Raw genomic sequence first — 15,831 nt, 5'->3', positions numbered from 1 at the left:
TTACACATATCCACTTCCTTCTCTTTCCCATCTCTTTTCATGTTACAGTGAAAAGGGAAGAATGGTGCTTAAGAAGTATATACTATTTTGGGATTCTGGGGATGGGCAGGGAACTGATAGAGGATGGACCAGGAAACTTGTTTCTCTAAGAATGTTATAAACTTGTAGGAATGAGAGGACTTTCAAGGAAAAAGATGATGAGATGTTGACTCTGAATGCTTGTATGGAACTTTTAAGGACTCTTGCACTGCTGCAGTCTTTTCTTCTCTATGTTATGTTGTGGTCTGGTCCCTCTGATCCATGAGGCAATATGACACCTCATGACATCTGGTGTTAATGGCGGGATGTCCTGGGGGGAGAAGGAGGGACAGAGGGACAGTGGGGGGGGGGGGGGTGGGATATGAGACAACAGGACTTGTTCAGGAGGCTTAAGGAAAGATACATGTCCTGCTCTTTCTCAAGGAACCAAAGCCGGTAGGAAATACAGTGCACTTATAGGTCAGAATATGAAGAGAACGCCATATTCCATTACTAGTAATGGGGAATGCATGTGGTGTTTCCGAGGGTGAAACTGTTTCACAGTGCATTCAGTTCAGGAATAAACACCTATGCTACTTGACACCTAGAAGCATTTTCCCTAAGAGCCATAAAAGCCGTCAGATTATTGTATCCTTGGTCAATTATTTGCTCTGGTATATCACAGGGGATTATAACTTGCCAGAGGACAAACTTTAAGATCATGAAACTACTCTCTTGAGACAGAAGCACAGAAATCACTTCATACCCTCCTTAGACAGCCTCATAAAAGTGTTTCATCTAACACTGGAAACGCATGCTGTGAAAATTCATTAACAGTAGAGGATCAGACCAAGATGAATGGCTGCTATTCTAGTTTGCCTACAGGGAAGTAAGTGCTGTGGACTCCAATAGTCTTTTCACCATTTGACTGTGCTATGTTTGATGAATGCAAGGCCCACTGTGTAGTATAAGTGAAACCTGGAGAGATAAGGCCAAACCATTAGAGGGGGTGGCAGATGAAATCACCTGGCATAAATGAGAGAACTAGCCTAGAGAAGCTAGGGAGGCCTGAGAAGGAAAAGGAAAGATTACTCAAGAACAACAACAAAAACCCGACAAAAATCCAGAAAAGTTTTGCATAAGATAAAGAAGTATCACACAATTATTGTTGTTACTGTCTCAGGAAATTTGACTCAGATGACTAAATTTTGAAGTTCTTCTGCAATGCTGCAGAAGGTTAGTCCAGGGATTTATGACACAGCTGTGCATGAAAGACTGTGAAAAATAGACAGTGTATGTAAAAATGTCAAAATTGCAAAGGGTCTTACAGGAAATGTCAGCAGAGTGTCAGGATTAAGCTATCTCAGAAAATACAGATATTGCAGAAAGGTTCTGGAGATGTCCAGTGTATTTGCAAACACTGTTTTTATGGAGAAGTGGACACAGGTGTCTATTGAGCTTTAAGGGACTTGGGGAGCTGCTGCTAAACAAAATCCTGACTTTAGCATTAAAGACACATAGATTCCACTGATTTCAGCACTGCTATGAAGGAACTTCTCCCAGCTGCAAGTAAAGTACTTGAATATATGGAACTAATCTGAAAGCACAGTTTTGAATTAATACTATAGGAATGTATTCCTCTAGATAGAGAGACTATACAACCTTAGTGTAAGCACCTTTTATGCACATCAAATGTAATCTGTCTAACAACAAATGGAGGAAAATCACATTCATGACTGTTGGTTTATACTGTGGATAGGGCAGTCTCTACACTGAAATGATATCCATTCATGATAACTATTTCAGAATTTGCAGATATCTTTACAAATCCAGGAAATCTGCAGAAAAAACACTCAAAGAAAGAACTAAAGAAAGCTATGATCAGAAGGAAAAAATATATACAGTCAAAAGTAAACTAGAAGTCCAAGTTCTTGATTTTATGACTGTTGACAATTCCTCTGTGTCCACCACTTTTTCTGGTACTACCACTACAAAATATTCTTTGTACTTGTTATATTATAACACTCTCTGCATTTTCCCTTGTCATTCCTACCATCATTATCTTCTATGATTCCTGTCAGTTAGCTTTCTGATCTCAGCTGATTCCATTTTCAAATCTGAGCTGTAAATGGATCATCTTTTCCCTCCTAATTTTGTTTCTCCTACAAAGAGTCTGCTGTTTAACTGGAAATACGATTTTAAAACGAATGTGCAAAAATATGTTGCAAAGTTAGAAAGGTTCTTCCAAGTAAAATGGAGAATTATGAAGGAAATATAATGTACCTCCAGTAAACTACTTTGTCCCAGCTGTTATGTTCTACCATGGAAACAAACCATGCTACAAAAATGGTTTTGCTTACTTAAAAACTGTAGTGAGATCTTTGGATCCATTAGAGACATAGTACGAATCTGTAAGTATTTAATAACATATCCACTCATAAGGAAGCTAACAGAAGATCTGACATACCAGTTTGTACTTTGAATCCATTATGATTTCTTAACATACAGTTTGTTTAAGGAAACATTACTTAGCATGTGCAATTATTAAGTCTCAAATCTTAAGAGGCTCTGCTGTTTACCTGTAGTTAAGAAAGTTGAAACTGTTGTTATATAGCACAGTCTCAAATCTGAAGACAGAAAAGTTAGTAGAGTGGAAAGTACAGAGAGCAACAGAGACAGTGATCACGATCACTTATGAAGATGAACCTATTTAAGCAGCGTGTTTGTAATATAATTTTATATAAAATCATACAAAAAATTATGCCTGTGGGATTAAGAGTGCAAGGCTTAAAATGTGAGTCTACATAAAACCCAGTAATGGTTAAAAGGATTTAAGATGTAAGGTAGACAATCGCCTACAGCTTCAAAAAATGCTCTGTGAAGCTATATTATTCTTTGGTAGTTAAGCAGTGGGGTAGCAAGAAGTGGGTTAAGACACTTTTCTTAATGACAGCAATGATGCTATTTCTGGAATGATACATGCATGTGCCTAGGACTGAAGTTCTACGGAGTATGTTACCGGAGAATGAACACTGAGTTGTTGCTTGTTTTCTTGCTGCTTATTGTCTGAAACAAGTGGTGTAAACACAATTTACAGTGATTCTTAACAAGCTCAAAGAAACTCTTTTATCTCAGAGGGTGAAAACATGGCTTGATTGCAGCATGCAAGTAACTCAACATGATTGTATTTTTGAAGGGGGAATATTTGTTTAATCTAGTAAAGAATGGCCTAACAAGATAAGTACAGAGCAAGATAAACATACAACTACAAGGCTTAAGATTTTTAATCATCAAGACAATGCTCAATCAAACCAAAGGGGAATTAACCAAAGAGGTTCAGATCCTGATGCTGATTTCTGTGAGACTGAAGCAGCTCTGTGTCAGGAACTCCACTGAAGACTCAGTAAGAAGTATAATATGGGAAAACTAAGAACTAATTTTTCTGCCATTTAACTACCTTCAAATAATTTGAGAGGAAGCTTCAGCTGGATGCTGGCTTACATATAAGCATATAATGAATAACTCCACTCTAAATACCCACTAAAACATTAATTACTATGACTAAATCTCAATTAAATATGCTAAGCAAAAATGTCAAAAGTCAACTAGATGATTTTAAAGGTCATGTAGTCCAACTGTTCTGCAATGAGCAGGAATTTATTTCCCATGTCTTTGGAGAGACAGCAGGCCACTCAAATGAACCTGTCTGTTCACAGGTGATTAGCTGTGGAGATCTAAGCACAGAACTGACATGAAACATTCAAATGAGGGGATGTTTTGTACTTTTTCCCCTTTTGACATCTAGTAGGAACGAGGGCTGCAGCTGTGAGATATGCCATGAGATGTGTGGCTAAGGGGGCATGATGGCCTGCTGATGGAGTGATGGGTTATCAGGTGGAGAATGACCCCTAATGCTGCAATTAGCCAGGTGGAAAAGTGACTGATGCTGTTGTCACCTTTCTGCTCCACCTTTGCACAAGACCCATAGTTTGTAATCTCTGAGCTACTCTCGATATCTCATTCACATATAAAGTGGCTACCCAGCACCACCATTTTTGATGTTAATTACAGAATATTTGACTATAGTCTCACCTTCACTACTCCCAAAAGTATAAATTGGCATTCGAAATCCTCTAGGGCAAAGAATGAGAATATAACCACCTTTGCAGAAAAGCGAATGGGCTTGCTCATCTCCCAAAAGCAGGGGCACCTCTTTAGTTAAGTTTTGCACCTCCAACTGAGTTGGAATATACTCAGGAATACTTCTACATACTACTGTATATGTAGTACATGTACAAAGTGCGCTTATATTTTGAAGGTCTAGTGAATTTATCACTGGCAATCTAAAAGAATCTATAATTTATTGCTCCAATAAACTGCACTATTAGTGAATCTATGTTTGTGAAAGTTCCTGTTGAAGTTCACCAGACTTACAGTGCTGCAATGGTTAATTTCACTATTTGTGAATCTGCTTATGAAAGTTCTTACTGAACTCTACCATAATTATGCTGCTGAACTGATTTTAATCAGAAATGAGGCCCACCAACACCCAGACCCTCTGATTTCTGAAAACTAGCAGGAAAGCAATGGTGTTTATTTTATGCCAAAGTTAATGCAAGACATCTACATTTAGGAGTGGGTGACAACATTTTTGAAAAGAATAAAATTTTGAAAAAAGATTTTTAATTACCTCTGGAGAAAAATTTAAGAAGTTTAGTTCATAAGCATCACTACATAGATACGAATTGTTTTAAAACAGAAAAATATGGATTTGTGTGGTTGCTCTGCTATTGGTATGAGTTTTTAAGGAAAAAAGATTTCTAAAGAAAGCAAGAAGAAAGCTGGTTTCATTTTATAACCTTGGTGTTGTGTAATATAAATACAGCTTTTATATTAATTCAACTGAAGATCCATTCCAGTCTTTTTACAGACACCCTCATCAATTCCTCTAGAGACTGAGCATTTGACATAGAACAATCAACAAAACCAACTAATGTAATGACAGGGTTATTGAAACACAAAATTTGGGCCAATTAGCAGCCAATTAATGTTGGCTTGGAGGACGCTGAGAAAAATCAACAGAACTTTAAAGTACACATTAAGTTTAGGAATATGCTTAAATCTATCCTTGATCTGCAAGGCATTCAGGGGGATGCCTAATTCCCCTGAGGTGCATGGGATCTGATCACGTGCCTGCATACTTTGTTGCACATTATCTCACTACCAACATCATTACAGATAGAACTTTGTTATTAAAAGATCTCTTTTTTCATTCTTACAAACAGCCAAAACAGCTGGTTTTATCCCCCTGTTTAGGCACTTTAAACTATCATCCTTTGACTTACAGATGCCAGGACTTAACATGGATACAATATTTGAAGTGAGGACTTTTCAATCCACAGTAAGTACTTTTCTTCTTGCCTCTCCCAACACAACACAACTCAAATGAGCAACTGCATGCAGTGTGATTATAATCTCCTTTCCACCAAAAGGAGAAATGGGGGAAATCTGCCTAATACTGCATGCATTCCTTCTAATTGAATTTTCCTATGTGAGTTCATTTCCTAGTAGTATCCCTATTGACAAATGCCTACAAGAAAAGTAACTTAGAATAACTGGTAAGTTAGAATTCGAATTATTATTTTTTTTTAAAATCCAAACACATATACAGACACGCAAATTGTCCCTGTCCTTCCTCATACAACATGACTGCATCAGGAGACCTGTGCTGCTTGGTGCCTGCCTGGAGGCAACGTGGGTCATAACCTCTGTTCCACTCACACTCTACATGTAGAACTTCTACATGCCAAGAGATGAGAAGAGATGAATGACTCAGCCATCATTTGACTTCTCCTATTAGACCACGGGACAACTCTTGTGTATGAATTTTTCAAACACTGAGACCACTGAAGATTTTTTTCTAGGCCTTTGTATAGTAACAAACCAAGCTTAAAAAGTGGGTTTGGCCACCCATGTAGATTAATTCAGAAGAATAAATCCTGAATTAGTCCTCAGAATGTGTCAGTGGTTATAGTTTACACAATGTACAATATGGTCTTTGGCTATCACTGTGCTATCACTGTATTACAAACAAGATCAAAGCTGCTTCACACAGTGAGGTCAACATTTGAAACTTTTGAATACTAGTAAAGCAACAGCAGCCAGACAGTGAAAGCAGACCATATCTCATGCCCAGTGTGAGTGGGTATAAAAGGCAGGAACCTTCAGAACTTCGTTCTCTCTCACTGGTCGGTATCAATGACAATGGGTCAATGTTATGATGTGTAAGGGCAAACATTTCCAAAGGACAGGCACAAAGTAGAATAATGCTTTCACTTTCAGAACACTTTTATCCTCTTATGTAGTATTTCATCACCAATCTTGAGTGGGAGCAGATGGAAATTGCAGGTGGCAACGTTTTAAAAGGGACAACCATGTGAGAGTAGCAAATACCTCTAATAATTAAATCAAAACTAAGTGGATAGCTACCATAAATTGAGGGTCAAGATCCTCAAGAAAGCTGGAACAATCTAACTCCTCAGTGTTGTTGATGAAAATTTCAATCCATCCTCCTTTAGTCTATTATTTTGAGGTTTCAATATTGGTGTTTTTTCTTTGGTTGGTTGGAGTTTTTTTGTTTGCTTGTTTGTTTGTAGTTTTTTCTCGGTAGTTCAGGTAGTCATAAGAGATGATGTAAAGGATGGGGACAGGATTGAAGAGCTAGGGGTAAAGATACTGCAGGTGGTAGGATGAACACAGAGCCTCAAGGTTTGGTGGTATCTTGGGAAACTTAACCATCAGAAAAGGGTCTTGATTCTTCAACACAAATTCAGTGGTCTACAAGAATTTAGATTTTTTTTTCAGCATCATGTTTCCTGAAAGTAAGCAGACTGACTCGTTACCAAGATGTAAGAGCTGTAACACTTTCTAAGTAGGTTATATTAATTTCTTTATCAGCATTCCAATTCATGTGTAGATGAGGTCCTAGTTAATAAAGGGTATATGGATTTCAGCGTTTCAGCAGCTGGTATAATATAAAGCCCATCCAAACTCTGTATGTGAAAGCTTACATTTAACAAACTTTCCTCAACAGCTTATTTTCAGCCAGACCAGGAGACTTATAATGAGAAAAAGTGATTCAAACTTAAACCAGGCTATGGAAGAGTTTTTTGTAACTTCAGAAATGCTTTTTCTTTGCTTAACTTCTCTTTTTTTCTTCCTAAATGGGATTTCTGGCTCCAAATACGATTGTATGACTAGGAGCTGGTATTCATAAAACCCAATCAGCAGTTTTTTATTCCCAAGCAGTAACTTAGTGTTTATTAATAAACTGTCTTGTCCAAAAGACACAGGAGAGGGAAAACCCTGCCATACACTTCATGTTTAGTCTATCATATATATGCCTCTCATTAAGCCACTGTGCTTATACTACATGGGTTTAATATAGTTTCAAACTGTTTTCAAAACTGAAAATAACTTGCTTTGTTTGTTAGAAATTCACATAAAAATCAATGAAGACAGGAAATTAAATGCTTAAATGGCATACTATTCATGATTTAGTGAACTCTATCCCTATAGAAGAAAGTATGGAAAAGTAGTATTAATACCTTAAACAATTCACACTTCCACCTCTCGGGGATATCTGAGGCTCTTTACTCCTGCACACTTCCTCCCCCTGACCACCATGTTTTTCTGCTGTTAGCTGGAAATGAGTTCATTTTGAAACAGCCAGTTCTGCAGAATTTATAATCTTCTCAGCAAAAGAGCAAGCACAGATGTTACCTTATTTGCTCCACACCTCAGAATTGGAATATTTTCCAAGAAGTTCTACCTGCCTCTCCTTGAGGAGACTTGAGGTCTTGTGCTGTTACCTGAAACTAAATCATATGACTAAAAGCATTATCCAGACTCTCCTTTATCCTGTTTACTGAATGGTTAGGACATTGCCTTACACTCGCATAACACTGAATTTTTGCCTCCTGGTTGGGAGGTAATATAGTAACTGTTTGTATCAGAAATTCCTAAAAGTCTCATAGGTTATGAGTATGCTTCTGATGAGGGCAAACTGAACACGTCACACTAGTTCATTCCTTATCAATCAGACCACAAGACAGGCAAGCCTCAGAACCAATTCTGCACTGTGACTCTGTACTTTTGGTCATTTTGGCATTCCTGATGCATGCACAGTGTTCTTGAGGTGAAAAAAAGTATAAAATATTAGTTAAGTAGATATAATACATTTCCCAGTATATATTTCCTAGAGATAATACCTTATCTAAGAGATATAATACGTTTCCTGAAGTATCTGCGATTTTAGTATGCAAACAACAGCAAAACAAGACATAAAGTGAGTGTTTGGAACAAATCAGTATTTTTTCTATTAATTAAATTACCTCTCTTTTTTTTTTCAGTAAATAAACAGAGTATTCAGTATTGCATGGCATAAGAAATTGTTTTGCTTTCTGACATTAGTTGATTTTGATTTTTAAAAATCTGAAAAGTGGATAGTTAACTAAACAGCTGCTCTTGAAAACTGCTCTTAGAAAGCAATGATTCCTTCTCCTTTGTAAAGAGGAAAAATGTACTTCCAGGTAATTATGTACCTCTGTATGTACATTAATGGTTTTCCTGCAGAAGTGCAATGTAAGATAAAAACTGAAATATACCAAAATGTGCCCCAGTACAACATACAAAAACTAAAGGCAAATATTTATCAAATGTCATTAGAAATTCAGCAAAGATTTTGAGGCATTATCATTTCCTTACTAACTGCAAAAAACTACTCAGAAAAAGGCAGTGCAGGAAAACACAATACTGTACACAAATGATATTTCACAAAGAACATTATACAGACAAGTACCTACAGTTTCTTAATGTGACTCAGTTGCTGTCCAGGAAAAAAAAAAATCCATTTAAAATAAATTCTGTAAAGCTAGAAGTGGGTACTCTGCCTCTGAAGATACAATCACAGTAGCAAGTAGGCAGAGGGATGTGTGCTTTTGCTATATGATTTATTACCAAATCTTTGACAGACAGGTAAAGCTCTCCCAAAGCAAGCATGGAAATTATTTCAGTATGGCTTCTTGCTTCAGTGAAAATGCTGGCACAACTCCCAAATGGTGCTGGCTTCCATTTTGTGCTCTCAGGCCACTTCCAGGTATGCTTATCTAGAAGCCAGAACTGAATGTCCCAGAGGAACAGAACAAGAACCCTATCTGGTCAGTCTGTCTTCAAACTATTTGCTAATCTTGCTAAACTATCTTCATTAATGATCTCTTTTCCGTAGGCAAGGATAAATCCACTTCTATAGGCTTTTGATTACTTAAAGTATGCTGTTGTCTTCCAAAAGGAAATTAATTTAGGTCAAATTGTGTATTACTTGACCTCATGTTATTGTTCTACCTTGTCCACAGAGAACAACAAAACATGTGTTTCCACATGCAGATTCACACAGTAATGTTTGGACAGGCAGAGTGGTTCTTCCTAGCAGCACTTCTGCTGAAGTTAAGTCACAGATCAACTTCTTAAATTTGTAGGACACCAAAAGCTTGAGCTTCTCATGGAATAAAACCCAAAAATATGAAAGTGCATGCAACAACCAAACCAAGTTACAAAATATGCAAAACACTTTCAAGCATGCCATGCCACCTCAGAAAGAACAACAATTTGGCTTCCACTGTACAAATGAAAGGAGAGAACAGTTCTTGGGAGGGCAATAAAAAGAGAATGAAGTTTTTCCTTAGCTGTCAAACAAATTTTTAGGAGGTCGTAAAGGAGAGTGACACGTATTCATTTGCTGTGGTGTTAGCATATGGCAGGTGAAATTCTATCTTGAATTCTGCCTCCCTGTACCTGGGCCAGCACTCAGAACCACTGCGACCTCTCCTTCTCCCTTTGCCTCTTTCCAACCCATCTCATCAGGCTCCTGTCACTCTTTCCTTTGTCCCTCTGTCTCCTTTCACAGTCCCACTCACCACAGATGACCTCATTAATGGCGAGGTCAGGGATGTAAAAGCTTTTTGTCTGCTCTGCCGCTTGCTTGAGCTGGGAGGAGAGGCACAAGGTAAGCTAACTCCCTACAGATCTTCTCAGTGGCATACGGGAAGCAACTCACCTGTCTAACTCGTCACCTCCACCTTATTTCATGGCAACAGGACCTTAGGAAACTCACACTACTCACTGCTGATAAAGGTTTATTAGTCCCATTCTGGCTGCCATCCAGAGGCAACTATACTGTGTCAGAGCAGAAGGGTCTGTCCCTCTCTGTGAATGCTCATATAGCTCCCCTGGGAACTCACAGCTGTAACTGGAGAGCACTATGTAGCATACTGGAGGAATTTTCTGAACAAATGAAGTAAGCTGGGTTCACCAGACACTTCACTGAAGCTCAAAGCAATGCTTGCTTCACAGTCCTCACTGAAAGGGAAAAGTAAGCAATTTTTCCTGGGTTTTGGTTTCAGCATCAGAGCTCAAGGCAGCCAGCCCTAGATGTAAGTAATTTAGTACACACCAGCTTGCATGGATTGCTCTCTGCAGTGTAAATTATGTTTCACCTGTCTATATCAGAAATCTTACAGTGCAAATATACCAATAAGTGTGATGATTGATGACCAATAAATACTAACTGATGAGGCTTCTCAGCAAATCTTTTATCCTCAACAGCTTTCTAAAAACCTCAGTACATCACTCCGTATCTATAATTGTGCAGCAATATTATATAGCTGTTTCACCTAAGAAATTACTTTAGTATTATTCACCAAGTAATTGGTAAATGTTCTTTTCCACTATGGCTCAGTCACAGGGTTTTATTGTGCCCTGATGGCACTGCTATAATCCTCTTCCACCTTGAATGCCCTAAAACACCTTGTATTTGTGGATCTGCTCATCCTTTCAAGTCCAGTTTTGGAAATCAGGAATGCTTTGTGAAAAGCCCACAGAACTAGGTCCCATAACCAGTTGGAGAAACAGCACAGCCAGGCGTTGTATGTTTTAGTAGGCTAACCAATTTCTATTCAAGTATGTTTTCAGAAGTTTTTTGTTTTTTAAATAATGTTTTCATTATGCTTATCTGTTTTCCTTATTTTTAGAAAATTTTTAAAAACCCATCCAATGGGGCCTATCATCACAGCAGAGGTAAATTACAGCTGCAGAAAGCTGTGCCTCTGTGCCTGTGTGATTCCAGTTTCAGCCTACCACTACAAAGCTCTTCCTGAAGTGGGGAACAAAAAGAAATGGTCAACAACAACAATATTCTGACTGATCTACTGAAGTTAGTTATATTAACCACAGCTTCACATTTATTTCTATTATTTAAACTATATTTACTTCCTCTTGATTTTAAGATATATGTATATATACATTAATATATTTGCTTTCTGTAGTTTTTCTATGCAGGCAAGATAAGGAAACTCATTTGAACAACCAGCAGGTACAGTGGAATTGATTAGGCACAAAGTCACCTCAGTCATTCTGAAGACACTATTTACTGCTAGCTCAAATTAAGCAAAATAAAAAATACAGACCAGCTGACTTCAAACTCTTTCAGCCAAAATCAGCAAACTGATTGTATATAATTCATCCAATTACTGGCTAACAGGTTATTTTGTCAACATCAGTGGAAGAGAAGAAACTTATTAGATTTAACATGATGATACAAAGGTAGCTGAGCTCTGGGAATGGGGTACGGGACATAGCTCTCTTCTGACTCAAAATTTTGAAGAGGATGTTAACTAGGGACTTCCTTTTTTCATTGCTATCCATTCATTCTGAGCAAACTGGACCTGATTCTGTAGGTCACTTTTGAATAACAGTTGGATTGGTAAAGTTTCGTATGCTAATTAGTCTACAAAAATATTCTGTTATTTTACTGTTAAGCACAGATGCCTCAGGATTCAGAAGTTATGCTAAAGAACTTGGGTTTTTCCCAACTTCCCTTGCTTTGAGGGAGGGAAAACAGAAGAAAATCACCTTTTCTTTCTTTTAAACTCTGTGATAGCTCAAAAGAGAAAGAAGGCCTGATTCTCTCTTGTAACTTCTTGCCATGGATATCACACAAACAAAAATGTATTATTTCTAGCCTAGAAAATTAAAATTACGAAAAGTGGTACTTGTGAAGAAAAGCTTGGAGAGGAAAAACATTAATCAGATATGGCCTGACGAAGTCTTTGACTAAAACTACTTCTGTCAACAAATCTGAACTGCACTTACGGCCTTGTTAGAAACTGTGCCAGTTCAGTGGGCAAAGGTATCAATCTTAGCCCACAAAGAAGTTACTTATTAATCCAAATGCAAGTCTCTATATGACAGTTTACTTATTACCTTCTCAAGAAATGACTCAAGAGTAATTTCTTATTACTCTTATTACTTTCTCAACAACATGCCAGCAACCTAAAAACCTCTTCCAGCACAGCAATGACTGAAACCATTAACCAACCTTGAACTCATTTTTTCCCCTTTACCTTACAAAGCTAAGAAAGATTAACAAAAGCAGCTATGGAAACAATAACAAACACAGTCATATGAGGATAACTGGTAATGTCCCAAGTCAGTCCTGAAGTCACCCCATTCACATATTTTTAGCTAATCTCTCTGATGAAATACCATGGTCACTAATACTTTACTGATTGATGTCTTTCAACAAAATGACAGCAAACCACTACCACCAAAGATGTTGCAAATACATGGAGTTAATCAGTGGATGTAAATGCAATCAGTCCAGAACAGTCCCTTCCCAGAGGGTCTGAAAGTGAGGATTTTCTTCCACTGGAGCAGAAATGAGGAATTTTGAAAGTTGTACAAAGCAAACAGTGAAGTCTACTTGATGCTCTAAGGTCTTTTCTGTGTTAGACTGGCAATTGCGGCACAGCTGCAAGGTAGTGTGGCTAGACAACATGACTGGTTCATAAATAGAGACTGCTACCTTTCTGATAGAATTACAGGCAACTGCTACAAGCATCTATTATCAGAGCATCTCTCCTGTGAGAAAAGACTGAGAGAATTGCGGTTGTTTATCCTGGAGAAGTCTCCAGGGAGACCTTACTGCAGCCTTTCAATATTTGGAGGGGCATCATTAAGAAAAATGGGGACAAAACTTTTAGCAGCACCTGTTGCTGTAGGACAAGGGGCAATGGTTTTAAAGCAAAAGGGGGTTGATTTAGGTTAGACATAAGGAAGAAATTGTTTACAAGGAGAGTTGTGAAATGCTGGACCAGGTTATCCAGAGATGTGGTAGGTGCCCTATCCCTGGAAACATTCAAGATCAGGTCAAATGGGGCTCTAAGCAACTTGATGTAATTGAAGCATCTTCCTGCTCATTGAACAGTGGGTTGGACTAGAAGGCCTTTAAAGGTCTCTTTGTTCCAAACCATTCCATAATTCTAAAATTTTCACCTGGCAAAAATGAGGATATTTTTAAAAACATCATGAGTACAAAGTTTCACTCCAGGCTTTAACTGTGACTACCACGTCAAAAAAAAAGGGTTTTTTTGGAAAAAATACAACTTCTGTCAGACAGGAAATAGCATAAACAATCCATTTATTTCAACAATGAAATTGTTACTTATTAAAAAGAGTGTAATTATAACACTAAATTGTCAGTCTTGGTGGCTTTCTCCTTCTGCTTCAGGACAAAATACATTTATGTTGGGGACAGTGAATTAAGCATTAAATACAAGTGGGTTCTCACAAGTTGTGGCTAAGTTCCTTCCATTCTCATTGCTGAAAGCTTATCCTCAAATAAGTAATTCCCAAAACATCTTGCAATAGGAAGAATTCATGAATGAAAGCATCAATAAATGCTTCCTACTGCAGGGCTCACCACAAATTTTTTGTAATACTTCTAAGGAGTTTACAGACCTTTATTAGCTACATAAAAATGTCCAAATTTGCTTTTTCTGAACATATTCTTCCACCCCTTTTCAAAATATCAAACCGGAGAATGGAACATTAGCATGAAACGGTCAGTGACCCTGTATGTACTTACCATGTACCACATGCTTGGCCACTTGGGATCATTGAAATAAGTGGATTGGGTACCACCAGGCTTATAATCCCTCTTTATCCTTCTTTTAACCACCTGCTGTTGTATCCACTCCACCTGCCAACCAGAAAAACATACGGAAAGTGTTACGGTTCTGTGGAGATTATCAAGAAATGTGAGAAAACTTGGGATCCTTCTCATTACCATACTCCAAGGCATATTTCATGTTAGAGGGTTCATTTTGGCAGTAGAAATCGTGCAAATCACCTTGACATACTGTTCACTAAGGAATACATTCAATTTAACTAGTGTTACAAATCTACCTGAATAATTACTTAAATACCCTACTAGAAGTATTTCATTGGGCATCATCTTTTAAATACTATTATTTTACTATTTCTCTTTATCAGACTTATTCTTCTTCTGAATTCATAAAAACTCATACACAAAATATAACAGCATATTACAATGAAGACTTAACTGAATTTCTAAAAGGGTGGGTTTGTTTTTATTTTTATCTTTCCGTTCTGGAAAACAAGAACATTAAAAAATACATTCAAAAGTTTTGCTTGATCAGTATCTAAATCACCTTCACCACTTGGAGAGAATAAAACCCCAAAACTACACCTTATTTTAAGTAAAGTGACTCTTTGTCAAGAGCTTCTCAGCGAGGCACTCTGAAACTTCATTTCATATTAAGGACTTCCCTGGGAGAAAGAGTTGGATACTGAGCAACAGCTCTAATTAAAACAAACACAAAAATGGGCTTGAAACTAGAAAAGAAATATAAGGGTTAAAAATCTAATTCTGAAAGTTATTTTTGTCTGTCTGACACCTCTTCAAAGATTCATGACACGTCCAAAGAAAGGCAACACCAAAAGTGACATCAACCTCAGAGCAGAGAGGACTCTGCAGCTATTTCTGCATTAGCTATTCTAAATGGGAGTTAGTTTCAATAAATGTAAATAATATGAACTAACCACAAAAAAATCCCATGTTATATTTACACACATCCAGCAGCTTATACTTCTGCTGAATTGTTTCAAGGCATATAACTATAAAAACTCAATTCACCTCTCTCCAAGCAAAACAGCCATCTTCTCCTAGCAGCCAGCTCTGCACCTTTTATTTGTGCTCTTTATGAATATCTCTGTATGCACAGAAACATACAAATATATCAAAGAAGTTACTTTCAGCTCACATATTTCTTTGTCACTGGTCAGAGATGGTATTAATATTTTCCCTTCGCAGGCTAATCTCTCTCCTGTGCATTCACTTCAAATCCTTAGACAGACATACCACTCTGGCCTCTACTTAGTCAGAAAAAAATGCAGGAAGACATCTCTGAATTTCTCCTGAGAGGATTCCTCAGACAGTCCTTATAGAGGCTGGCAAGGCATCATGGGTTTTTTCACAAAGAAGAAACGAAATTTTCTCCTTCCCAAGAACTAACATCAGGATCAAAAGGATTCTTCTAGAGGCTAAATTATGCAGTCTAAGAACACAGACTATCAGCTAGTGCCGACACTGAAACCGATTTCTCTGTTAAATCTTCTAGGAACAATCATAAGTTGCCTTCTGGTTCTATGAGAACACAGAAATTTGACAGTGCACCTTTCTCTCTTGCTTATTGTCTCCTCTTCCACTACAGTTTGAAATCCCTCATGAGAAGACCAGAGCTAACCGCTCCCTTCAGATCTGACTGGATCCAGGTGTCCTCTGCAGGAAGTGATGGCTAGTCAGTCTTAGGCCTTTTGGTGTAACAAAGTCTGGAGGCCTGTAAGACACTCAAAGCATATCTGGGCAAAGGTCAAAGAAAGGAAACTCAAAAGACT

General features: G+C 37.7%; 1 protein-coding gene across 3 annotated transcripts in view; it reads right to left on the bottom strand.

Moving 5' to 3' along the window:
* PCSK5 (proprotein convertase subtilisin/kexin type 5) overlaps positions 1–15,831 on the bottom strand; it is a 225,985-nt gene that overhangs the window by 165,779 nt on the left and 44,375 nt on the right. For all 3 annotated transcript variants that reach the window (XM_039566779.1, XM_039566778.1, XM_039566777.1), the window contains exon 3: positions 14,000–14,113. In XM_039566779.1, coding sequence (XP_039422713.1) covers positions 14,000–14,113 — 114 coding nt within the window. The remainder of the gene's footprint in view (positions 1–13,999; positions 14,114–15,831) is intronic.

The sequence above is a fragment of the Corvus cornix genome, chromosome Z, assembly GCF_000738735.6.
Source record: "Corvus cornix cornix isolate S_Up_H32 chromosome Z, ASM73873v5, whole genome shotgun sequence".
In the NCBI taxonomy this organism is placed as follows: Eukaryota; Metazoa; Chordata; class Aves; order Passeriformes; family Corvidae; genus Corvus; species Corvus cornix.
Note: the sequence above shows the minus strand (reverse complement) of the source record. Positions and strands in the feature narration are given on the sequence as shown.